This window comes from Anomalospiza imberbis, chromosome 5, assembly GCF_031753505.1.
Source record: "Anomalospiza imberbis isolate Cuckoo-Finch-1a 21T00152 chromosome 5, ASM3175350v1, whole genome shotgun sequence".
NCBI lineage: Eukaryota > Metazoa > Chordata > Aves > Passeriformes > Viduidae > Anomalospiza > Anomalospiza imberbis.
Window position 1 is genome coordinate 12,049,124 of NC_089685.1, and position 25,865 is coordinate 12,074,988.

The 25,865-nt window shown below is 38.7% G+C and overlaps 2 protein-coding genes across 8 annotated transcripts in view; one reads left to right on the forward strand and one right to left on the reverse strand.

Moving 5' to 3' along the window:
- GSAP (gamma-secretase activating protein) overlaps positions 1-5,705 on the forward strand; it is a 44,834-nt gene extending 39,129 nt beyond the window's left edge. For all 5 annotated transcript variants that reach the window (XM_068189615.1, XM_068189616.1, XM_068189617.1 and 2 more), the window contains exons 28-31: positions 1,301-1,362; positions 3,279-3,383; positions 3,536-3,629; positions 4,195-5,705. In XM_068189615.1, the coding sequence (XP_068045716.1) occupies positions 1,301-1,362; positions 3,279-3,383; positions 3,536-3,629; positions 4,195-4,295 (362 nt within the window). In that variant the 3' untranslated portion in view covers positions 4,296-5,705. The remainder of the gene's footprint in view (positions 1-1,300; positions 1,363-3,278; positions 3,384-3,535; positions 3,630-4,194) is intronic.
- CCDC146 (coiled-coil domain containing 146) overlaps positions 4,333-25,865 on the reverse strand; it is a 67,621-nt gene continuing 46,088 nt past the window's right edge. For all 3 annotated transcript variants that reach the window (XM_068189612.1, XM_068189613.1, XM_068189614.1), the window contains 11 exons: positions 25,669-25,855; positions 22,264-22,359; positions 21,068-21,238; positions 19,194-19,282; positions 18,913-19,077; positions 16,513-16,731; positions 15,670-15,898; positions 10,302-10,430; positions 8,659-8,796; positions 7,034-7,279; positions 4,333-6,126 (listed from right to left, as the gene is read on the reverse strand). In XM_068189612.1, coding sequence (XP_068045713.1) covers positions 5,950-6,126; positions 7,034-7,279; positions 8,659-8,796; positions 10,302-10,430; positions 15,670-15,898; positions 16,513-16,731; positions 18,913-19,077; positions 19,194-19,282; positions 21,068-21,238; positions 22,264-22,359; positions 25,669-25,855 — 1,846 coding nt within the window. In that variant the 3' untranslated portion in view covers positions 4,333-5,949. The remainder of the gene's footprint in view (positions 6,127-7,033; positions 7,280-8,658; positions 8,797-10,301; positions 10,431-15,669; positions 15,899-16,512; positions 16,732-18,912; positions 19,078-19,193; positions 19,283-21,067; positions 21,239-22,263; positions 22,360-25,668; positions 25,856-25,865) is intronic.

The window sequence follows — 25,865 nt, forward strand, 5'->3', positions numbered from 1 at the left end:
TACCTGAAAAGAGAAAGTTAGAGCTTAGGCTATGTGATTGGCCTTACCACAGCACACAAAGAAATGTCTGTGTGGAGAGAATCTGAGTTTGTAGTTTTTCCACTCCAGACTTCTTAGAAAAGCAAATACTAAAGATCATCATAGGATTTGTTGGGGAATTTCTGTGACTCTGTGAAATTGCACACCTGTGTGTGAGGAAGTTGGTCTGCTATCCAGCCCTCAGGTTTTGCTTTATGTTTGGAAAGAGAAGAACAGGCCTGTCAAGCTGACCTCATGGCTGGGGAAGCTTATGGAGCAGATCATCCTGACTGCCATCACATGGCATGTGCAGGACAACCAGGGGATCAGACCCAGCCAACATGGGTTTGTGAAAGGCAGGTCCTGCTTGACCAGCCTGAGCTCCTTCTGTGACCAGGTGATCCACACAGTGGGTGAGGGAAAGGCTCCGGGTGTTGTCTGCCTGGACTTCAGTAAAGCCTTTGACACCATTTCCCACAGCATTCTCCTGGAGGAACTGGCTGATCATGGCCTGGATGGGAGCACTGTTCACTGGGGATAAAACTGGCTGGACAGCTGGGCCCAGGGAGTGGAGGGGAATGGGGTTACATCCAGCTGGTGGCTGGTCCCCAGTGGGGTTCCAGAACTCAGTACTGGGGCCAGTCCTGTGTAATATCTTTATCAATGATCTAGACAAGGGGATCAAGTGCTTCCTCAGCCATTTTGCAGATGACACCAAGTTGGGTAGGAAGGCTCTGCAGACAGATATGAACAGGCTGGATTGATGGGCTGAGGTCAATTGTGTGAGGTTCAACAAGACCAAGTGCCTGGGTCCTGCCCTTGGGTCCAACAACCCCAGACAGCATCACAGGCTGGGGCAGAGGGGCTGCAAAGCTGCCCAGGGGGTGCTGGTCAGTGGTAGCTGAACATTAGCCAGCTGTGCCAAGTGATGTGCTATTTCTCCAGTGTCCAAGAAAAGTAACAACAAAATATGCTGTATCAATCTGTGCCTGATCTTGATAAATTAAATATTATAAACTTGAAGAGCTGCACTTAGTCAAAGTGCATTTGAATTACAGTATAAATTGTTAGATAAAATGGTGACGTTATGGACAAATATACAGAAATATATTTGTATACACATGATAAACATGTAAATAAGTCTTTACTTGAAACTGAAATTTTTATTTCACTAAGGAGGTGATGTTTATTGAGAAAGTCTTCACTCTGTTGAGAGGGAAAGTTGAAAGTTTGTTATGTGATTACTGTTTGTTTGATTTGCTTTTTTCCCTGTTGCTTATAGATCTGGATGACACTGAACAGAATGAAAAGCTGAAGTTTAGTATTGTGATGAGGCTTCCAGAGGTAACTAATGGCTTTAGATGTAATTTCTTGGATTTTGGAATTGATAGGAAATTCCTCCTTGTGCATAGGGTCAAACCAATGAAAGACTTGGCTGTGATTCAAATAGAGCATGATTCAAATATAACCAGAACATCCACAGTTTCTCCATCTGCTGCTCCTGGACTGTAGGTTACCCTGATAACTTAACTTAAATTACAGATTTGTCCACAGTGTTTTGCAGAGTCTCCAGTATCCTACACAAGTTAACAAGACTGACACTGTTCTGCTGAGTAGTCATTTGCATAAAGCAATGAGGGTTATTTAAAGGGGGTCTATGGGGGTTTTGTGTGTGCTTTTTAGCATCCATGGAGTCTTTCTCACTTGTGACCTCTGATTGGTTCTATACTCTTCAAAAATACATTCAAAAGCTGGTAGAGTAAAAGCTGTAAAGTTGTATTGTACCACAGCTTTGTGGCAGGGATGAATTAACCAGATCTCCTCTCAGTTAAACCTCACAGTCTTACCCATTGACAAGGTGACTTGTGCAGCCACAAGAGCTGGTTACTGGTCCTCCATAAATCGTTCCAGCAGAATGGGAGATGCATTTCTCCTTCTCCCCTTTTGCTCTTATTGCACATCACAGGACTGCAGGGGAAGCACAAGATGTCAGGAAGCAGAGGAACACCAGGGATCCCCCTCAGGGAATGCCTCACTGCAGAACAGGCTTTTTTCCACATGAGTTGCCCATTGTTTGCTCATTCTGTTCTGTCACTTATAGTTCAAATGGCCAGAAGTGCTGCTTGGGTTTTCCTCCAACAAAGGCTTCTTTATTTGGCAGCAGTTTTGAGAAGGGGTAGAGGAGGAGAACTCCACAGGATGTTCTTTGTCCTCTGTTTTGGGCCAGGGCTGGTGAGCTGGGGTCAGCATGGGGCCCCTGAGTTGCCAGGCCTGGGCCTGGTGCGTGGGGAACTCCATTCCAACCACGCTCTGACGTGAAGGGCTGAGCTGGGAGAGATTTAGGGAACAACTACTGCTAGCTATGCACAGTGCTCAGTGCTGTATTGTATCTATTTACAGCTTGGGGAAAAAACGCTGGGAATAGTCTATTTGCCAGAAAGGTCACTTTGGGGTGACTTGGACTATTTTGAGCAGGTTACATGCAGTGGATAACTTCAGTTTAATCAGAAGCAAGGATTTAAGCACCATTAAACTGTACAGCATTTACTAAAATGAACAGCTGTCTGCATTGCATTACAGCTGAAGGGGAGGGGCAAGAGAAGATCTACACAGGGAAAACAACAGAAGGTGGAGCTAATTTCACAGGGTGTTCCTATTCTTTTGCTTATTGGTTGGGATTGGAAGCTTTGGGAAACCTGGTTTTGAATCTCTTTTGGCTATGGGAATGTGAGTCAATGTTGTCAGTTTCCAGGATGATGACCTGGATAATGGGATCCAAACTTACATTCCCAGTATCTTTCCTTCCCAGTGTTCTGCTTGTCTAAGGTTCCTTAGGATGAGCCTGAGAAGCCCTGTCCTGAAGGAGGTTTGAGGAATGAGGCATCTACTTTACTCTTTGGGGGAAGAATAGATTCAAATCAGTCACAGTAAAGGATAAAGGTTCAATTAGTACTTAAGTACACGTGTCAAGTGGGACAGTGGCACTGGGACAGACCAACTGAGGTGAGGACTGAGCGACGAGGTTTTGATTTCCCGCATTTTGAGAGCACACTGTGATCTCTTAGTTACTGGCTATGAAAGGAACGCTCCATGGCTAAACATGATGACCTTTTAGCCTCTGTCATCGGGGTCTGAAAGCAAAGCACATCCGCATTACAGCCTGGGTTTTGTGTCAGCTTTTCCTCCCCTTTCCTCTTTCTAAGTTTCCACTGTCCCATGTATATGTTCTCAGGTTTTGGGGTTTGTTTTTTGCTTACTAGGCTCTTGGTCAAAAGATTCGCCAGTACTGGAATCATCCGATAAATGCAAATTTATTAGCACGGAAATATGTGAAACTTTTGCTTGAGAAGCTGGGAAATAGGCAGGTAAGAGCACAGAGGCTATGTTTTAAAATCTTATGCTTTGACAGTGTTGAGATTCCTGTGCTTTTTGTGGACTGTAACACACTAAAGAAACATTGAAACCTTAGTGCAACTGTGCAACTTTGTGAAGTAACACGGAATGTTCTCCCTTACAGTGCAGCAGACCTATCCCTGAGACACTCTCTGTCCCCGTGGAGTTTTTGCCACTGAACTACCTGACTAATATGCTGGCAGAGATAGAGAATCAAGGTAGTGTTAATTCTGTACTTTGGAAGACCGGTGATTATTACCCTTTGATGCTCACTCAGATGTATCCTGCCTATACTGACATACTGAGTTATTAAAACTCCAGTGTTGTTGAACACACAGATTTGGTTGTCTTTCTGCTACTGGAAGGTGTCAGGGGCCAAGAGCCTCCATGTATGGGTATTGTCCTATTTGGGGAGGAAAAAGAGTTAAACCATGTAGCAGTATGTGAGCACGTGCCCTGGGCCAGTTCATGGACTAGCACTAACACAGCCACTCTGCTTCAAGCTGGGTTTGGACCTCCAGTTTGGAAGTCCAGCCTCCAGAGAGGCTTCCCTCTGTGTGGGTTATAATTTACTTACATCCCACTAATAGGATAGTTTTTGCCACAGATGAGCATCCAAAGGGCACCACTGAAAACTGTTGGTATTTTTGGGTGCATGAAAGCACATTTCTATTACCCCTTATCTTTTGGTATTGTAGATGAAGATGTTTAATAGCCAGCAGGACTATAAGTGTACAGGAACATGTACAGTTTTGTAAATACTTCCTCACCATGTTTTTCTAGGTGTGCATCCATATGAAAAACAAGACCATGTAAATGCAAGATTTGTAGAGGAAACAGCACTCAAGCACACTATGACACTTCTGGGTCTCAAATACTCCTGAAAATAACATACTGTTGAAGAAGGCTGTCAAACTGTGGTGCCTCTGTAAAAGTATTTATTTAAATGCAATGTTGTTTCCCTAATAACCTGCAGTTTTGGGTAGTCACCAGTAGTGACATGAGCTACTAAAACAGTGTTTGGTCTAACAAACTGAGGTTGAAATTACTGACTTCTAGATAAATCCTAGAGAAATGCATTTGACATAACCCTAGGTTTGAAATATATCTGTGGGTTCATTTTGAAGTGGTCAAGGAAGTGGAACAACAGTGACAAAACATGCTGTGAAAATTGGTATAAATGTCACTTCTTTTAACAAGACAATGCTGGAAAAGGCAGTCCAATTGCAGGGTTACAAGAACTAGTAACTGTTTACTTTGATTAATAAATGGAGTTCTTGGTGTGATTGTGTAAAGCAGGTAAGAATAACAGAAGACTTTTTATGTCAGGCATGAGTGAAGAGATAGTCATTCCTTGTGGTGGTATCAGTTATCTTATGGTTCTTCTGCTTCTACAGCTGCATTCTAGTATTTTCAGTTTTGTAATTAACCCAAAATATAATCTCCTTAAAGTGCATGTGACAGATTTTGTTGAAGGTTTGTTTGTTTGTTTGAGAGGTTTTTGTTGTTTTTTTAAGATATATATACTATATTGTAAGTAATATAGGACAAGAAGAAAGCATTAGAAATTTATCTTAACAGTGGCTTGGACAGAGTTTTACATAATCCTTTCTTACAACTTCTAGTGTTACAGTTCAAACTTCAGCTTCAGAAAGAAATTAGGCAGGCTGTTTTTCCTTTGTTTTCAACTTCTGTTTGTATGTAACTGAGCCAATATTGTTTGCTCTTTTGTTTTAAGTTCTGAACCGTGACATTAGTTTCAAATGTCACAGGTAATAGCAATTTGCTACACAGGAAAAATTGCCAAGTTGTGCCATGCAGGATTTCTGCAGCCTTTACTGGATTTTAACAACTATACAAGATTCCAGACTATTAAACTAGAGAAACTCATTAATATTTTATATATTTGGGAGGTTTTCAAAACAACCTCTAATATTCTCTCTGAGTGGTTTCCATTGATGCTCCCTGCTCCTTACCAGAGAAATAAAAAGATCCAGGTCCTGGGAGTGACTTGGCAAGTTTATGGTCACTCCCTTGTCATTGCCATCAGTGAAGCTTTAGCTTTTTTAGTGACTGCATAGTGAGAAGGAATATTTTTCTTAATCTAATTAGAATTTCTCTGGCAAGTGTAAACTCCAGTCCCAGACTGCAGAAAGCCATGTTGGTGTATGGCTATAAGTGATGGCCACTTTGTATTATATTAATAACAGAAGATTTTCTAGCCTTTTCTTTTTAATGAATGTATTTTAACATACCTTCAGATGCAATAAAACTTCACCTGGAAAAAAATATAAGTATAGCATGAGGATCACTCACTTTTCTTGGCACTTGGAAATACTGCACTGCATTTGGGATACAAGGAGAAAGGATTCTGGATCACTGACCAGTTAGCTGTGCTTTTGGCATGAACAAATACTTCATTTTCAGCATGGAATTTGGCTGAACACCAACAGATCTTCCTTCAGTGCAGTGTAAATGCTGCTGACTCTTGTGATCCTGCAGCTGGTAATGGTCTCTCTTGCTTCGAGAGCTGTCTGTTCAGATTTCAGATGGCTTTGCAGGAGGCTTTTTGACATGTCTTGGACTCGGGCGGGGCTCACTGGGTCTGAAGGGAGCCACGTGTGGCTGCAACAGTGGGAGCCCCTCCTCCTCCTCCTCCTCGGGGATAGTGGGGGCCTGGCTGGGCACTGCACTTTGTTTCTCCTCTGCTGGCTGCTGTCAGAGAAACACAGCCTGGTCACACAGGGGCTGTATGCTTTAAAACTCCAGTGCTTCCCCGAGCCAGTGTACAGAATCCGTGACAAAGGAAACACCTTTAGTCTAATCCCTGGCAAGCCAGGAAAGCTGAAGGGGTATTAAAAGTAAAGCATGAGGTTTGACCATGTAGATACAGTTTGTCCTTTTAAACAGTAGACAGTTTGAACCTGTCATGATTTTTTTTTATTTCTCAAGAAAACAGATTAGACGAACTTTTAAAAGATGTAGTAATTGTGCACTGAACATCTGTGGAATAATTCTGTTCCTGAATACAGTTACTAGAGTGGGCCTTTATCCACAGCACTGGAAGGAAACTTGAGTCACAGCATGAGGAGAAGTTTCATGACAGAAGTTTCTTATTCTAAACTATTATTATGTAGGAGCTCTCTGCTCTGGGATCACTGACCATCTCAAGGACAGAGGCAGTGTCCAGTAGGGTAAGGTTTCAAGAGCTGTCTGCCATGCTGCCCTGCCTACCCTCAGTGTCTTGCTCAGCAATCTGATTTCTTGCTGCTTCTGATCTGATGCTCATTGTACTTTGTATGTGGGAGGCATTAAACTTACTTCTCCTGAACCCCACAGGAGCAGTACCTTTTGCAGCTTTACGTTGAAATCCAGTGAAAAGCAGTATTCCACTGATGGCTGCCCTGCCCTTCAGCCACAACATGGTCACACAAACTACTTTAATAACCAGGTATGAGGCTTTTAGTATATGCTCTCCTTAAGATTCAATGACCAGCTCTAAGTGGTGTTGCCAGACTAGAGTTAAAACTCCACAAACCCACTGTAGTGGGTTGTCAGTTGTCTCTGTACCATCATCTGCACTGGGCTCCTGGAGCTCTTGCAATGTATGACAAAAACTTACTTTAGCTCTGGCTTCAGCTGCTGCTTTTTGTATCTTCTCATTGCGTAGGATCTTCCACCATTCCTTTTCTGCTTTAGGAGGGGGAAGGCCTTGACTTATCATCAATGAAGCAGTCATCAAAAATTGTTCTTTGTCTCTGATTTCCTGCTGGAGTTTAATGGCAAGTGCTTGCTTCATGGATAACTCTGCAAGAAGAGCCCTTATCTCCTGGGTTTTGTGATTTATCTTCCTCTGCAGTTCGTTGGTCTGGAATACAAAACAGCTGCATTGTAGTTAGGGCTTCCCTATTGTAGTTAGGGCTTCCCTTTAGGCTCTCACTGGACATGACACTTGGGTCAGCATTAGGCACGTGAAAGTAAGTCCAACTTGACAAGGTTTTAAATAGTAGTTTGATTCTTGAAAATTACTTAATTTTTGTGAACACTTAGAACAAAAAACAAAATGACTGCTCAAGGAGTCACTTTACTCCAGTACAAGAAAAGAAAAGCACATTTGTCTTCGCTTCTTGACCTTTTCAGCTGGACAGCAAAACTCCACCAGCCATCAAAGGCCTGGGATCCCAATTATTTTTGAGTTTATACACAATTATCTTCATAATAAAGCTGAAATAAGCCCAATTCCTATGAGATAATTGAGTGATAATGCTGAAAACGGGGCTGTGGGTTGTGACATTATCCTTGGAAGGGGGACGAACAGAAAAGGAATGTGACAGAAATCCTTGAGTCTCAGTGCAGATGATTTGAAAAAAACAAAAAAACTTTAATACTCTTTAAGTGACTAATTGGAAGTGGGACAGCCCGAGCATTTGTGAATGCAACTTTTGGCACACTGCCATTCTTACAGTAGCTTATTAGCCCATGGCTATAATGTCACAAACAGTTAACAACCATGATATTTCTCTATGTGTTTAAAATAAATGATAAAAAACTGTTTTAAGCTTTCATGTGCCAAACCTAACATCTAAGAAAAATTTCTACCCTGGCCTTGTTTTACATTAATTATTTAGCATTTTTTTTCTGTCTTTCCATCAGCTCTGCTCAATTTGCAGCTTTTTCATTAGGAATATGGGGGCTAGGAGCATTTTTGGTCTTTCCCAAACAATATTACTTGCAGTTAAAAGCAAATTTCTATATTTTAAAAACTGTATTGGAAATTATGTTTCCTGTGTGATTCTCCCTACCTAAACAACAAAAGAATTTTGAGCCAGATACCAGGTTCATCTTTTTGTATGTTGGAGTAGAATTTTTCTGGCATTCCTTTATTTTTTTTTCCTTACTTCGTTTTAGCCTTTGACCTGTTTGTTGTGGAAAGACTTTTAAGTACATGCAAAGGGAAGATCCTACAAAGTTTCTATGCATCTACTTCAGAAAAAACTATTTCTATATTTTAGTGAAAGCTACCACTTATGGTGCAACTTTGTTTTTAAAAGAGAGGACATTCACCTTTTAGTTTTGGTTTATCTGTGTTACTGTTGCTATTCCTGTCTGTAATTTCTGAAGACTAACTTATGATTTGCCTCTCAACATTTCCAGCCACTTTTGTAATTTGCAAGCGAATCACCTCTTGCCCAGATACTGTTTCATTTTGTACAGGCTGGCAAGCAGAGCGTGCAGTGCCCTTCTTACCCTCCTAGCGAACAGCAGCATGTCCTGCTTGCCGTTGTCCACCACAGCACGGATTCTGTCCGTCAGATCAGAAATGTTCTCACAGAGAAAATCTATCTTCAGCAGTCTCTGCTCCTTCTGTACCAGCTCTGCCTCTATCTGCAGCAAGAAGAAGGACATAGTGTAAGGAAAGGACAGGGGAAGGTGCAGCCCAAAGCGTTCTGTGATTGCCTTGAGCTGATGAAATCATACTGGTGAACAGTCATAAACGAACACCTTCACTATCAGATTTCTCAAAATTTACAACCTCTCTGCCAAGGATCAGGCCCAAATTGGTTCAAATTGGTTGCTGTCAGTCGTACAATTCTTCCATATCTGGCCAGGCCCTTTTGGGGGCAGGGGTTACACCATTGTTACTACGTTGCTGTGCTTTTCTTGAAAGCAATGGGGCTTTATTCTAGTAATATTTTTTTTAATCTTCTGGTTCCTTGAGTCACACCATATGGAAGGTTTCATCTCTTGCTTTAAATACGTTTCCCCTCCTCATGCTAAAAAAAGTATGGGCTCTATAAACAAATTATAACTACAATAACTTTAAATCCCATGGAGATTGAAATAGACATTTAAACTTATCACAACTCTAAGAAAACCTTCTTCTTAATGTGTAGGCTGTTGGTAGCAGGCTCTGTTGTGGCCTGCTTGGCTATGCAGAGCTCCATCCTATCAAGGAATATGGGACAGTAAAGCAAAAAGCTCAGATAATTCAAGCAGCTGTATTGAGGGTCAGTCTTCACTGATTTCTGAAACTGGATTTCAAAAGAAGGACTCTGGGGTGTGCTCAGAGCTTGCTGCTACTGCCCTCACACCTTCAGAGCCCTTTACGAATTCCCTCCCAACACTGAACACAGTGGGAAGAGTTTTGTGCTTCTATAACTGGGACAGACAAAACTATATAAAGAAAAGCTGTTCCTTTACCTTCCTCCCCCCCACACAGAGGGCTCTGAATCTGGCTTTCCATTGGACCTAATGCTTCCCTCTGAAGTCTCGCGGGGCAGTCACCAGCAGTGCTGCAGTCAGGTGCCAGCTGCTGGGCTGGCCTGGCTGCTGCTTCCTCCAAGCTCTCTTCGGTGGCTCCTTTTTCAGCAAGGAAGCAAAGCAGTAGAGCTCAGCCCTAACAAGGGGCAGTGTTTGCTTCTGTGTCACACATGCAGACTTTGTGAAGAGGCTGGCAGGTCTGCCTCCTGCTCACAGCCCGTGGATAGTGGTGAAACAGCTCATGGCCAGTTAGCAAAGACTGACAACCCTGTTTGCTAGCAGTTTATTATTCTGCATTTATCTCCTTCTGCTGCCTTTTCTGTGCCTTCCCCTAGTGAGGTGGGTCTGCACTGAAGTGCCAGTGATGTGAATGGAGTCAGCAGAGAATGCTGCAGAGCTTGGGGTACCTCACAGAGCTCCCCCTCCCCAGCCTGTCCTGGAAGAAGTCAAAATGTCACATGTCCAGTTGACAAGGAAAGCAGATGCTAGGCTGGAGTTCATAATGGCCAATCCTAATTATTTTGGTTCCTCTTACAGAAAGTTTATTTTAAAAATAAAAAACACTATTTGCATTTTCTCAAAGAGAACAAGCACAGCAGGATAGCTTGTGATATGAGAAGTGACATTACCTTTTCAATCCTTTTTAGCAGCTCAGATGGAGATGGGTCCTTCCCTCCCATTTCTTGCTTTCTGCTCTCATTTGTGGCATCACCATAGTTTTCCTCAAGCTTTTTAACCTTGTCCCTGCACTGGGAATACTAGCAAACAAAGAGCCTCAACAGTTATTTATTCCCACAAAACTCATCCCCAGACCTTGGCCTGGAGACTTCAACAGACAAGGATTCCTTTTACTGGGAAGGAGGAAGAGAACTACAGTGTGACAGTTGCAGGACAGATGAAACCCTGCTGTTTGACAGAAATTGAATTCTACCTGTTTCTTGGCTACTTTTTGTTTTTTATCCTCAGGAATACAATAGAAAGCCCTGCTTCCCTGCTGGTCAGTACTGAGGGTCTCATCCCTACAGACGTCCAATTTTTCTACACTAACATTCCCAGGCATGTGTCCTGAAGTGACTCAGTGGTGACACTGAGCAATGAGGTACCCTCGGGACTCACAGAGACAGGTGTTCCCTGACCTTTCCCATGTGAGACCTTCCCATGGAATAATGCTTCCCAGAATGTGCAACAGGGACATCCAGGCTCAGCGTAAATACTCGCTGAAGGACTGACTGGGGCCATGTTTTCATGTTTGGACTTGCAAGACTGACAGTGGTGGGGCTGTGTGCTCTGAAGTGCACCTGGCTGTCTGTCAGTGAGCTGTTAGCATTGACATAACTGCCCAAGTGTCAATGGTAACCATCCACTGCAGGTGATGACTGATTAAGGAAATAAGTGGTCCCAGGCTCTCAAAGTTATGGACAGTCACCAAAATATAAAGTAAATGTTTAGATGTTGCCAGGATGAGGTTTATCACTGGAAGTTAAAAAGTCATATTTAACTAGAAAAGAGAAAACTGACAGATATTCTCAGGTGGCAGTGGAACATTACCAGAACACTTAAATACTTATTTTCCTAGTAAAAAAAGCACCACACAACTCACTCCTGTACACTTTGTCTAAAACCAGCTAAAGTAAAAACCTTAGATGAGTGTAATGAACAATTTCCTCGGCAAACCATGATTCTGAACATAGCTAGGTACTGAAAGTTACATTTTGCTGACAAATAGCTAAAACTCAAGCCCAAAAATACACAGAATGGAAGAATGTAAAAGCAGAGCCAGCACAAACAGCAGGATGCAGCTATGCTTCGAGTGATCTTTTCTATCTGGGGCCAAATTTCTCAACCAGTAACTCAGGGGAAAATGCCTTGTTGGAGGCAGTGGTATCTTAATGAGATTAGGGGCAGCTCACCAAAGAAAATTTTGCAGGACTGAATAGTTAATTTAGAGAAGGACTATTGCAGAGAAACCACTGTCCAAAAGCCATTAAAAAGTTTCATGTTAAATGTAAATACTAGCCTCATTTTTAAATGCAATATGAATTGGAAGTGATCAGATGCAAGCCAATCCAAAAGTATCAAAGTGCATTTAGAGATAATCATGCTATTCTGTGGCTGCTTTAGTAACATGACTACAGGCATCTTTCTTTATTTTTTTACTGATTTCTAGTGTTTTCCTTGGAAAAGACTATCTGAGTCATAAGAGATTCTAAGTCTTAAAATTTAAAAAAATCCTTTCTGTCTTTCTTAGAGTGGGTTTGATACAGGGGATAGGAAAAGACTGTAGAAGAGAGGCTTTTCTATGTTGGACTGTAATCAGTCAGGAGGAATTGTTGAAGGAGGGAACACATGTCTAGATAAAGCAACTGGTCTGAAAAAGTGGGCATCGGGTTCTTTTTTTGAAATCTCAGAGAAGGTAGGTGAGGTATGTACAGCACTAAAAAAGGGAAAATACAAGACCTATTTTAAAAAATGGGGAGGGGGGTGCAGATGGAGCTTTGGAACCATGATAACTTCTGTTTCTGAAGAATAAATCTGGAGCACATAATTAATTTTCTTTGTAGGCATCAAGAAGATAAAAAGGACAGGGATAACAGTCACCACAGGTGTGTTGAGTCACACCAAACCAGATCAATATCTACTATGATAATTTCACAGGTGTATGGATTATAAATAGTAGGCATTATACATTTTGATCTTTATATAGCTTCAATAGTTCATATGATATTCTCATAAAAAAGTAACATAAATGGGTTCTTGATTAAAATATACAGTAAATACCTCATCAGTAGAATGAGGTTAAGCTCAGAGAGACTGCAAGAATTTTTTGGAAAAGATTCAAATGCAAAATTATATTTCTCTGAAAAAAAGGTCTGAATCAAAAAGATAATAGTAAATAAAAAAAATTAAGTAGTTACATGTAGGCAGGAAAAATTGCCTGTACAAAGAATCAAATCAACTGGTTGGATGCCCTTTCTTTAAAAAGGTTGTTACATACATTAACATGAAGATGAATCACTGTGTCATGTGTCAAGAAAGGTGCCAACATACCTGGATGCATAGGCAAGAAGGTAACCTGCAAGATGCCTGAATGGATCTTTTCACTCTCAGCCAAAGGTACCAGGCACTGCCCCTCAAGACAAATAAAGACTGTATTGCCAAAGATAAAAGAAATGCAGAAAAAGAATGATCTAAGAAAATCTCTAAGAGCTGATTGAAAGAAACAAAGTTGTGTAGCCTATCAAACGGATGGGAGAGGAGCATGATTAACATCCTTCCAGTAGCATGAAATGTTGCAGAAAGGAAAAGAATGGTCCATTTGTCATGTCCCTGGAGGACAGAATACAAATCAATATTCTTACACCACAGCAAGAAAGATCCAGGCTAAAGCTCAAGAAAATTTTTTCCACTGTTAAGGAAAGACTGGGATAGCTTGCTTGGGGAAACCTGTTTCTCAGTGGTGGCTTGAAACCACAGCTTAGCCCTCTCAGGCAATCCAATGCTGATGTGGGAGCAGATTGCCTAGATAAATTCTTTATCTCTCTGCTAGTCCCATTATTCTATGATGTGGTCATATAGTCTGAAGATTTTCATGTATTAAAACCTGAACAAATGTTGTTGCCAAATGCCTCAAATAAACTGACAATCCTTGTATATTGCCTGAGCTCTAAGGCATGAAGGTCCCATCTACAGCACCATGACAGCTCAGCAGGTCTACGTGTTGGACTAATTAATGATTAATGCTAAATATTTCTCATTGATGCATGAAGGTAGATTAGTTTTTATGGGTCACTTCAGTCAGCAGGAACAGTCCCTTGATGTGCAGTCCCAATTAAAAGTTACATAGTTTTATGCCAGAGAAAATCACCTTACAGTCTCACCAGGTACTTTTTGTGTAAAGAAGTGCCTATAAATATTTCTAATTTTAAATCTTTACCTAGATGTTAACAAGCCTACCTAGTCCATGTTACTTGCACTTGCTTAGAAGAGGTCTGGTCTTGCTTCAGATGACGGTATTTTTCTAGCTTAACTATTCACCGATGTTTTGTGGAAATAGGAAGCTTCTGATGCAAAGCATACAAGTGGAACATACATTGATGATTAAGCAGCTCGTGGAATGTAGGAGACCCAGATGAAGTGTTTGTTCTTGCTGAACTGGCACACAGCCCTGATCTGGGCTTTCCCCTTTCCCAATGGGCACTACAGCTGCTGAGATTATGGGTCAGATTTTGCAGTTTTTCTATTAGAAAAATATTTCTAACTTTTTTTCATTGATAATAATGAAAATACGAAGTCCATATTACTAGTACTTGCTTCAAAGAGGTCTGGTATTGCTGAAGACAGAAGGAGGCAGGAAGGGTAGGAAAAAAGGAGGACAAAAGAGACACAGGTACGGGACTCAGCCTGCCTAATCCAGACAGTCTGTGACTTTGGTAACTGAACAGAAGCTGAGTTAGATTTCAACATGGGGTCAAATCTCTAATCAGTAAAAGAACCAGCAGCATGAATTTGGCAATCAACAGAAGAATTCAGATTTGGGCTCATAGTTTTTGTTTACATCATGGAGATAAAGCCAAACAATTTGAAACTGCTTCTCATTGGACTTAATTCCTACTGGCAGTGGGAGTAAGAGTATTAATGATGAATGGTGGAGCATAAGGAGATGAACGAGTTAACAGCCACCTTGAGCCATGTAATATTCAGTAATCACAGTACCTAGTTAAATTTTAAAGGCTGAGAACCAATTATTTGCCATTCTTCACTGGAAAACTCACTTGGGAACATTTATTAAGACTACTATATGCATAATATCACACTACTCAGTGTTTTCCTACTTTTTAATTTTATGTCAACATTGCAAAAAGATTTAAAGCAGATCCAACAATAGCCTCCCTTTAACAGTGGTTTCACATGAACTATCATCATAAAGGAGAAAGTTGCAGGAATGCAGAACAGAAAAAGCAAAGTTTCATGATTGATTCTGTCAGTTCACAAAAATCATCTGCATTTTACTACTACTGTATTTGACTCAGTGACTCTCAGTCTCATTTTAAATCTTACCTGAAAAATTAAAATTTGAGGTCTTTTAAGTTTTTTTTTCATTTAGGTTTTTTTTTTTTTTTTTTTACTGCCTTGGTACATCATTTAAATCTGTGATGGCCCTGCAAAGGTCTTTGGGGCATGATCTGCATGAGGTATTAAAACATGTACTGTGTTTTATTCTTGTAGCAGAGCATAGAATTTCTTCAAAAGGTCAGAAGTAAGAGAATAGTGCAAGCACTATTAAACAGCGAGCCACAGCTCCCATTGATGCGAGTTTGAAAGGCAATGGTACAGCCCAATTTATGATTTTGTGCAGGCATTAACAGGGTATGTATGGGAAAAATTACCATCTGGAGATAAGGTCAAAAGTAAATGAGCCATTTCAGAAAGCAAGGAAAGAATGTCCCAAGCACTGCAGTTTGTTAGCTGTTTAATGCTATTTTGTAACTAGAACTAAAACTTACACTGTTTTTGTGCAAAAGAAAATATATGTGGATTATATCATTGTAGGCAGCAGAGTTTCCAGAGTAGGCTCAGGGTCAAGTGTGAATTGAGTAATTATTTTAGAAATTTGATGGTCTAAGTGTATCTCCCACCCCTCCACCTACTCCATCAATACAGTTTTAACAAATTTTATCTACAGTCCCATTTTTCCCCCATGACTCCCATTCTCCAGCTTAGTCATACTGACATTTCAGGCTGTGGGGTGGGTCAGCTGGAATTCCGCACCCAGGAAACATTTGGCATGTGTGAAACAAAGACCATGAGCCAGTTACACATAAGCATAGAAACTCACATATGTGAAGTTAAAAGCATGTATCGCTGTTTTGCTAGACAGGTGTATTACTAAACTTGCTGTTATAATTATCTTTGTACATCCAGATTTTTTTTTCTATGAAATCACCTTAAATTTTAAAATACAGAACAATAGTAAAAATGGCTTTCTTTAACACCAACCTGTATCCGAAGTCTCACCAGATGTGCATCCAGGGCATTCTTCACTGTGAGCCCTTTAAAACACAATTTAACCTCTCTTTTTTTCTCAGCTAACTTCAGCTTCAGAAAACTGATCTTTTCATCCATAACTTGCATCTTAGTATCTCCATTCCTACACAACACCTCTTGCCTGTTTATTTTTTCATACAAAAAGCCTAGTTCTTCCTCTCGTTCTCTGAGCAAAAGACCACTGAAATAAAGCCAAAATTTAAAGATAAGTTTTTAAAAAAATTAGTCATATTCAGTATATTTCACTCAAGAACATAAAAGTTATCTTAAAATATAGTAGTAATCTGTGACAATGTATAAAGCTTTCTCAATTATCATTTTAATCTAATGACAGCATTTAAAATAAGTAACAAAGTAATTGCAATGTGAAAATCAGAAAACAAACTCTTGGAAAGGTAACTCTTGTCTCTCACATAATTTTTAAGGTCTTCTGGCCTTCCACAGCATTTAAAACTGGATTAAGATCAGAGAGATCTAGATAATCTGCATTTTTGCAGATGCCTTATCTGTGCACAATGCACAAACAGAGCAGGTGGCTACAAGTTCTCAAGGCATTCAGTAGCCAAGATACCATATTTTTTTGAATAATAGTTCTGAAGCATGACCATGATCAGCAGTGGAGAAACATTTACATAAAGCAAAGCAGCACTTGCAGTGAGGGGGACTGGTCAGCAAAACTTTGCAGTGTCGCAGACCTTTAGCAATCCTAATGCAGAGTGCTCATAAGCTGAAAAATATTGGTGCTTCATGAATGTCAAAATTAAACACTACCTTAGATCAAATTTACAAATGTACCTCTCATTTCGTTGCTTAATAGCCCTTTCATAATTTTTGCATAGCTGCAAAATTTCCTCTTCAATGTGTGTGGCTGCAGCGGTAAGTCTGTCAACATTCAGATACTTTTCCTTTTCTTTACTCTCTAGCATCTCTTGTTCAACTTTGGAATAATCCTTTTTGATCAGCTCTTTCATTCTGTCATTCTTTTTAATCTTCAGATACACGTCCTGCAATTTTCTTTAACATAAAAGAAATGTGGGAATATTTTTAGTTCTTTCAATTTGAAACCAATTTCAGCAATTAAAAGCAGAGCTTAAATTTATTTCTCAAGCACACAAGGGCTCCTCTATGTCTCTGCTTCACAGAAGCTTTACGAGAAGAAGAAAGACATTCTGAGAGCAGGTTTATTTTGCAAGTTCTTTCCCGCTTGAAAAGAACTGGATTCTGGCTCAAGAAAAATGCTATACAGGGACCATTGCACTACAGCTTTTTTATTCTCTACTAGTTAGCACAAGTAGCCATAAAAAGTAAAGTTTAAGAGCATAGGCATAAATTGTGATGAAAAATCTTAATGTGTATAAATCCTGCCATTCTATTTAAATAACAATATTTAAATTATTTTGTGGTTATAACTCAAAGTTCTCCAAACGTATTGTTTATATAACAGTGTGTCACAACATCAACACAAGGAAGAAAATTATTAGATGGTCCATTATTATTCCATCTACCCATTTGATAGATAAAAAAGAAACCAAAACATAGTGGGAGGTTAGTGACAAGATCACATAAAAATAAAGAACAGATCTCATTATTTCCAGCATCCTTGTTGATCACTGGATGATGACCCCTCATTTAAAAGACAGATTCTTTTCACCAAATGGAGTATTTACTATCTCACAGCACAGAATTTAGCATTATTACATTTATCTGTGGTATCCCTTCTGGACCAAGACACAACTTTATCTACACTGAGAAGATATTCATGTCAATGTACAAAAGAGGTAGTGAAAGGAGAAGCAAAGTCTCCTGTTAAAATACAGACCTGCAGATGAAATAGCCTTCCCTCATGGGCTCCATCACTAAATTGCTGATTTGTTGTGTATAGGGCAGGGAGCTGATTTCTTTAATTTCCCCCACATGTATAACACTTTGAGTACTACAGGATATTACTGAGTTTAATTAAACTTCTGTAAGTCAAGTTTCAGACTGAAAGTATAACAGAATTGCAGAAATGCAATGTGTTTTAAATATTTTCTGAAAATTTCTTGCCTTATTTGGACTGATACTCTGTCCTCCAAATTACATAGGTTGCAGTGAAGTCAGTGGTACTGACACTAAAGTCTGTTTCTGGGATTTAAAATATTTTTCATAGGCAAGACAGTTACTGAAAATTCAATACCTCTGACTACTTTTAAATCTAGTTTTGCAGAGCCCAAAATATCTGTTGGATCTGCACCAAGTAGGGACATCAATAATAATATTTATATACTTCTGATATCTATACAAAATTTATGTCTTACTAACCTTTTTTTCCCCCCTTCTTTCATCAACTGGGAAGGCCTCAAAATTTTTACAACAAAATGTCAGCTTGTTCATCTTGACAAAATCAAGTTATTTTTAACTACTCAATTTTGGTTTTCTTGTTTTGCTTACACAGTTGGCTATTCACTGTCTCCCTACTTGCCCAAGGACAGATTTCCAAGACATTGTAATTCTGTCTATATTGCAGAATTTCATCACTAGGATGACAAAAATGGCAAAAAGATATCCTCACTAAATAATGGTCTAGGAAAAAAGAGAGTCAAAAGTACCAGCTATTCTGCCTCATTATCTTTGCTGTGAATATAACCTTTATTTTGTCTAAGACTGGAAACTGAAACCACATTTTATCTGAAATAAATGTTATGTAATAAACTTCAGTGGGAGTTTGAACCAAAATCCCCAATTTGTTCTAATTTCATAATTAGACAGCCATATTCCTAGCTAGTGACTCATTTAATAGTCCCATGCACCACTTCATTAGGGAATCATATGTGTCAGACCTCTTTTTCTCTAAGGACAGCAAATACGAGTGTGACGGTGTTGCTTATAATGAATGAAACAGCATGATAATGCAAAACCTGAAAGATCCAAGAACTCTGATACAAAGGATGAGAAAGTGAGAGAGTAGCCAGACGAACTTCAAAACTACTTTCTGACAAGCAGGGATGCCCAAGCTAGTTGTGGAGTGTTAGTGGGATAAGAAATTGGAACAGATTATGGAGAGGTTTCTAAATGCCTTTGTTTTAATCAGATTTAAAAAATCAGGATGATAGCTATCAAGGATGATATGGGCATAATTAAAGATGGAATAGATTCCCTCCTAAGATTTTATCTTAAATTTCTATAATTGTGAACTACAGTGTACTTTAAACTCACCTTTCTCTGGTTATAACAGCATCTCTTAAATTTTGTATATTATTTTCTAGCAATTTTACCCGGTTTTCAGCTTCCCTTGCTTTCCACTGAGCAATACGCATCAAATCTATACATTTATCCTTTTCAGTTAGCATAAGATCATACATCCTAGTAAATCCTTGGAGTCTGAAGAAATGAGATGTGTGAAAGAAATAATTATTAGCATTTTATGCATGCGTTGCTTGGATAAAAGTTGCTTTAGAAGATTTTTTAAAAATAATGTATGGTTATTATTTTCTTACTCTTTTTGGTTTTCTTTTTTCCTCTTTTTACAGGTGATTAGTTCACGATCCTTTCTTTTTAGTTCCTTAACGAGACTTTGGAGTTCAATCTGAAATTTATATAAAATTTAGTAAGCACTTTAGATATATTAGAGAAATGTCTTCAGTAAAATTACCCAGAGCAACTCTTACATGAGAAAAAGACAGTGAGAGGACATTATTATAAGAAATTTTTCTTATTACAAAGGAATGTTTTTATTACAACAACATTAAAAAAGCACAGTTTTCCCATTTATATTAAGCTTACAATTACTATTAGTAATGTAGATAATTTGATGCTGCATCTTAAATGTTTGTTCCCTTTATCTGAAGTTCCACTGTTTCTACTGATCAGCCTGTCAAGTCCATCACTATGTAATTATTTGGCATATGAACCATTGAAATTGTATCTTTACAAATAAATTTTCTTTCTTACTCAATTCTGACTTTTAAGCAGTCACTGATGTTTGAGCAGAATTGCATTCTGTTAAGTTCCTGGATCTTTTGATTCCAGTTGTGTTCAGTCCTTGTGATGGCCTGGGCCATCAATCTTAAATTGAGAGGCCTTTTCCCCCCTCCCACTGGTATCAGGAGGAGGAGATTGGTATTAGGAAAAACTGGTGGATGATGGGTTGCAACTTTGGGCTTGTCTGTGTGTTCCTGAATTTGTATTCTTTTATTTGTTTTATTTGTTTATGGACTGATTTTATTGAAGGCACAAAGCCTGACATGTTTGTTTATTTTTACAGACGGTCAGAGTTTCCCAAGATGGTGGAAGGGTAGCTTATCTAATTTATCTGATTACAGACATACATTTTGGAAACACCAATACCTTGTTTCCATATAGAAATTTAGTATTTAGCAAATTCTATGTGACATCATAGCACACATTATACCAGAAAAATGCAGGCAGCAAATACAATGAGTGGTCAGAAAAGTTTTCTTTCCCTTGTTCTCTAAATCAAGATCATTATTTATGCTTTGAAATGTAACAGGAAAAGAGAAATTTCTGCCTCACTTTGGAATGAGTAGTAATTCAGTTTATCTTCTAGTGTTCATACATTTGTAAAATAAACCACACAGTTTTACTTCTGGGAATCTCAGGTTGTCTGCTATTCTGCCTCTTTCTTTCAAATTATTCATTTTATCCCATGGGCTTGAAAGAAAATCACAGAATCTCAGAATCACAGAATGTGCTGAGTTGGTAGAAACCCACCAGGATCATGAAGCCCAAGTCCCAGCCCTGCACAGCACCATTCCCAAGAGTCACCCCGTGTGCTGAGAGCACTGTCCAAACATTTGTTGAACTCTGTCAGTCTGGTGCTGTGATCACTGTCCTGGGGAGCCTGTTCCAGTGCCCAGCCACCCTCTGGGTGAAGAACCCTTTCCTAATATTGAACCTAAACCTCCCCCCAACACACATTCAGGCCACTCCCTCAGGTCCTGTCACTGGTCACCACAGAGAGGAGATCAGTGTCTGTCCCTCCTCTCACAACGAAGTTGTAACTGCAGTGAGGTCTCCCCTCAGTCTGCTCCAGGCTGAACAGACCAAGTGACCTCAGCTGCTCCTCACCCAGCTTCCCCTCAAAGCCCTTCACCATCTTTGTTGCCCTCCTTTGGGCGCTCTTTAAATGTCCTTTCAAATACCTTGTTTCAATTGTGGAGCCATATTTTAACATGCTGCATTGCACAACAAATTGCAATAAAACACCACAGCATTGTGAGTTTCCAGTGTTCTGGTGGAGCTTCAAACCTAGGATGGGAAAGGAGTCCACAGGGCTCCCCTCACTAATAATTTAATTTCTCCCTATACCAGCTGGTACTTTTGAACAGTCTTCCAAATATATATTTTTTACCTTGGCTTTCTGAACATCCCTGCATTTCAGTTGCCTCTCATCAGCTCTGAGCCAAGTCAGATGTGTAAGTGTGGATAACTCACTTCTGCATTTTTCCTGCTCTTTGAAAAGCAAGTATTCTGCAGCAATGCATTCTTCTAACACACGGGCATCCATATCTGATATCATTTCCTAGAGAAGATTACATTTAAATTCTAATGCAACAATGTATCAGTGTTGGCAAAACCAAAGTTGGAAATACTTTGGGTTTATCTGCAACGTAAGCAAATATACAGACTACATAGATTTAAAACTGTAATAAATTATTGCTTTAAAACACCATGCACAATCCCTATAATAACATTTCAGAATATATTATCACCTAGGAGCATTTCTGTTCCTCAGTCTAACATCTTTCAGCTATTGTCCATTGGATAGAACGAATATTTATAGCTATATAATCTTTAAGTAAGTTCAGTCTCAGGTCTTCAGGAGGAGGTGAATGGAAGTTTCCTAGGCTCCACTGACTGTGTGCCTGTCCCTGGCACATAAGTTACATATCCCAAAGAATGCCATGTAGGTACCAGAATGCATGTGCATCCAAATACAAGCAGGTCCCCACTTGATAATATTAATGAATTCAAACAAAATACATAAAGAAAATGAATATAAGGGTAAGAAGACAAGCAGGTTTGACCTTGGAGGTACCAAGGAGGTATGTGTGAAATAGATTGCTTTTTATAAGGTCATTTATGTAGTGGCAAATACTAATGTTTTTGTAACACAGCTATCTGCATTTCCACACTCTGCATGGCTGTGCTGCATACAGACAGACATCCACAAATGACAGAACTGTGAAGATGAAAAATCTTAATGTATAAATGCTGAATTTTCATTGTTGCAACAAGACACGGTTTCATACCCAAAGGAAATGTGTAACAATATATTTCTAGCTGCAGTGTCATCAACAACATTTAGAAAGACTTAAACTAGAAAGTAGATTTGCTTTCTACCTTCTATATGGCCAGTAACATCAAAAATGTTTTTAAAAATGAAAGATAAGTCATCTTTAAAACTCAAGAAATAGTATTGCATTTTCTCACCAGAAAGCTGCAGCTAGAAACTCCCATTATTTTTTTCTTCAAACAGTCCCTTTATTCTCATGATAGAAAACCAATGGTCAAAATGAAAAAATATGAGAAAGCAGAATTCAGCACCTGTTCAGCTAAATCTCTCTTGACTGTTTTGATCTCCTCCTGCAGTTCTTGTCGTCTTTCTAATAATACTGCATTGTTTTTTGAGTTAATTTCTGCCTACAAAAATAAGCCAAGCACATAGTGATGCAAATAAAAAAATAGGAAAATCTCAACTGCAGGTAGTATATTAGAAGTAGCTACACAAATTAAGAAATTAAATATCTCTCCTCTTATAATCGCTAGTACAAGAATGCTTAATTAAGTAGAGTTCCTCAGCAGCTTATTGAAGCTTCTCAAATTTTTCTTTCAAGAACTATGAACACTAAACTTCACAAATTTAGAAGGTTTATGGTTTTCAGCAACTAAATTGTCATTAAAACAACAATAAACACAGAGAGAACATAAAAATATCCCCTAAATTCACAGAGGATTTTCAGAGTGAAATTCTGAGCTTACTAAAGGAAAAAAAGAATTCACATCTACATAGAATGAATATCACATTTTTTCCTTTTTATCACTACAGTAGGATTTTCATTAGGCCCTAGAAAGTCAAATCGAATAACACAAACATTTATGTATTATTTTTTTCATGTACATTATGGAAAAATTCATTTATTCAATCAGATTTTAACATTAAGTATGTGAAGGAATACATAAAATATACTACCTCTGGTTAAAATATATCTGACCAATCTCACTACAACTACTTACATGATATAACTCGTAAGACAAAAAGCTGTACTAGCCTCACTGTGATTAACTTCACTTAAAATTTCTTTATGGTTATAAGAAAGCAAGAAATAAATGCATCAGGCTAACTATGAAGGCATATATTGCCTCTGTGTAATTGATGGGGATAAACAATTTAGCAGGAACTGCTGTGATAGGACAAGGGATATTAATTTTAAAATAAAAGAGGGATTATTAGATTTAAGGAAGAATTTTATTCAAAAAGGGTAGTGAAACACTGGAACAGGTTTCCCAGAGAGGTGGTTGATGCCCTATCTCTGGAAACATTCAAAGCCAGGTTGGACTGAGGTCTGACTAATCTGATCTACATGAAGCTGTCTCTGCCTTCTGCAGGGGTTTATACCAAATGATCTTAAAAGGTCCCTTCCAACCCAAATGATTCTAATTGCAAATCTGTAATTCATATGGATGGGAAAAAATTACATTTAAGTAATGTAATTTAAATTACAACACACCTGGAAGATATTCAAAGATAATACACACAACCCTGTGATATCTTGCTCAGATCTCAACCAGATGTTAGAGTTCACTATAAATCAATACTGATAGGTAGATGTTTTGCACTTGTTATTTTCACTTCTGTGATAGTATTGTAAAATTAAATTCTGTTCACTTACATTATGGTAAAGGGAAACAAGAGACATAGTAAAGGTCAAAGTGTGGAGTTACTTTAGTTGCAGCTCCCAGCTCTGAGATTTGATTTGACTTAGGTTTACTAAATTGTCAGTAAAGGCTGTCCTAAGAAAGTGACTTTTGGTCTTTTGTTGGGATCAAAAATAACTTTTCTGTGGAGCATATATTAGTTACCACTTCTGCTGTGTAAAAATAAAAAACTGATATAAACATCTTTAATCTATTAGGGACTTCTGTTCACATAAGAAAGGGCTAAACTTAGGCACTTTTGGCTGTTTCTGCTTTGGCCTGACCAAAGAGAAGGTCCACATGGAGAGGAGCAGCAGCTCTGCTCCAGGCTGGAGACAGCAGAACCAGCAGCTCTCTTTCACACACAATTTTGGTGTTTAGCAATAGCTGACCTTTCACAACTTAATAACCGGAAAAACACATTTGAAGGAAGGGTTCCTGTAATTTCCTTATTCTACAAACCAGTCATTCTGTACTTAGCATATGATTCAAAAGAAGAAATTTGGGGAACCACACTGATGTACTGCTGCTTCTGCAATCACATATTTATATAAACAATTAATTCTTGTGATTTTTTTCACTTCAAATCACAATGAATAAAGTAAATCTGGGGGTTTAAGTAGTTAAATTTTATCTGCTTAAAATACTGCTTTTTAATTTTTGCTGGGTGTGCTCCCAAATCTTACAAATTAAAATTGTCCAAATATAGCAAAAGCCAAGCAGGATCAAGTTGGCCACTTGACTCTTCCTTACTGCAGTACTGTATTTCAATGCAGAGAAGCAGTGATTTCACATTTGCTCTTCTAACAGAGCCAGGAAAGGAATCAGAGAAAACATGGAGCATGGGAGGATGGGCTAAAACAACTCTGTTGCTGTGGCTATTTGCATTAGAGTAGTATCCTGCAGCTGCTGGAGTAAAATACTGATCAGAATTCCACTGCTGTCTATCATGGCATTCCTTTTCCCTTACTTCTCATGATGATGCTCTTTGTAACACACATACAAGGTCTTGTCCTTCCACAGGGTGAAGGAATTGGGCTGTGATGGGTTTGGATCTTACCCCAGACTGTGAACTCTAACCACAGCTGCTGGTGAGTTATGGCATTTGATTTTAGCATTACATGTTTTTAAACAATTGTGGTTCTCCATCCAGGAACATTTCCTCAATGGGAACACATGCAAAAATACCAACTCCCAGATTCTCTTTGCTGATACTGAACAGAAACTCTTTAAGCTTTAAGATCAAAGTCTGGAATATGAGTCAGCTCTTTAATTATTATCTAAGGAAATTCAATTCAAAACTTTGTTGTGTAGTTCTAGAGCTTTCCTCCCTTCTCCCAGGTGAGCTCATATTACTAGGTAATACACACGTGACTTCAGAGGGAGACAAAAAATATTGTTTAATAATATTAAATATTATCAAGTAATAATCGGAGTAGTTTAAATAGCAAAGCTAAGTATATATGAGTTTTGCTATGTATAGCTATTTTTAAAAACTTTACAATTATGTAAGACTGTTTTCTGCCCTGAATTGCTTAGAAGGACCAAGAAAAATTTGAAGGATAGTGTCAAGGTAGGAAACATCAAGTGCTGTGAAAAAAACATTCACCTGACTAAATAAGATTAATTTTATATGACTCAGAATCTAGACTGAGCAAGGAGCAAGCATAGGAGAAAATATATATAAGAAGGAGAGAATGGAAGAACTAGTGATGAGCAAAAGAAAATAAAACAAAAATTATAGACAAAGTAAATTTTTAAAGAAATAATTGGAAGCAGAAAAGAAAGAAAATGCCTTGAATACATAAGCAGAATGGTACTTCCCCTTAAAATTATCATAGTCAAATGACTATGTAAAACAGAAAAGAGTAATGCATCATTGAAAGAGGAATGGGTGAAATACTAAAGGAGGAAATGAGGAAGATGAAATAACAGTCTTCCCCCCTTTTCCCTTGCAGGACTGTCAAGAGATTTCATAGAAGTATTTCTTACAAGAAAATTTACAATCTTTATGATCAATGCATTCATACAAACCTCTGATTTGAGTCTTTTATGCTTTGCCTTATCTCCTTCCAAGGAATCCCAAATCCCTTTCAGTTGTAACTCTATCTTTTTTAAACTTTTCAGTTCTTTATCTTTCTGTATTTGATGGTGACTGAGAATATCTTGTTGATTTTTGTTCTCCAAGACATATTTATTTAAATTATTTTCCAGAATTTGTCTATATAGAT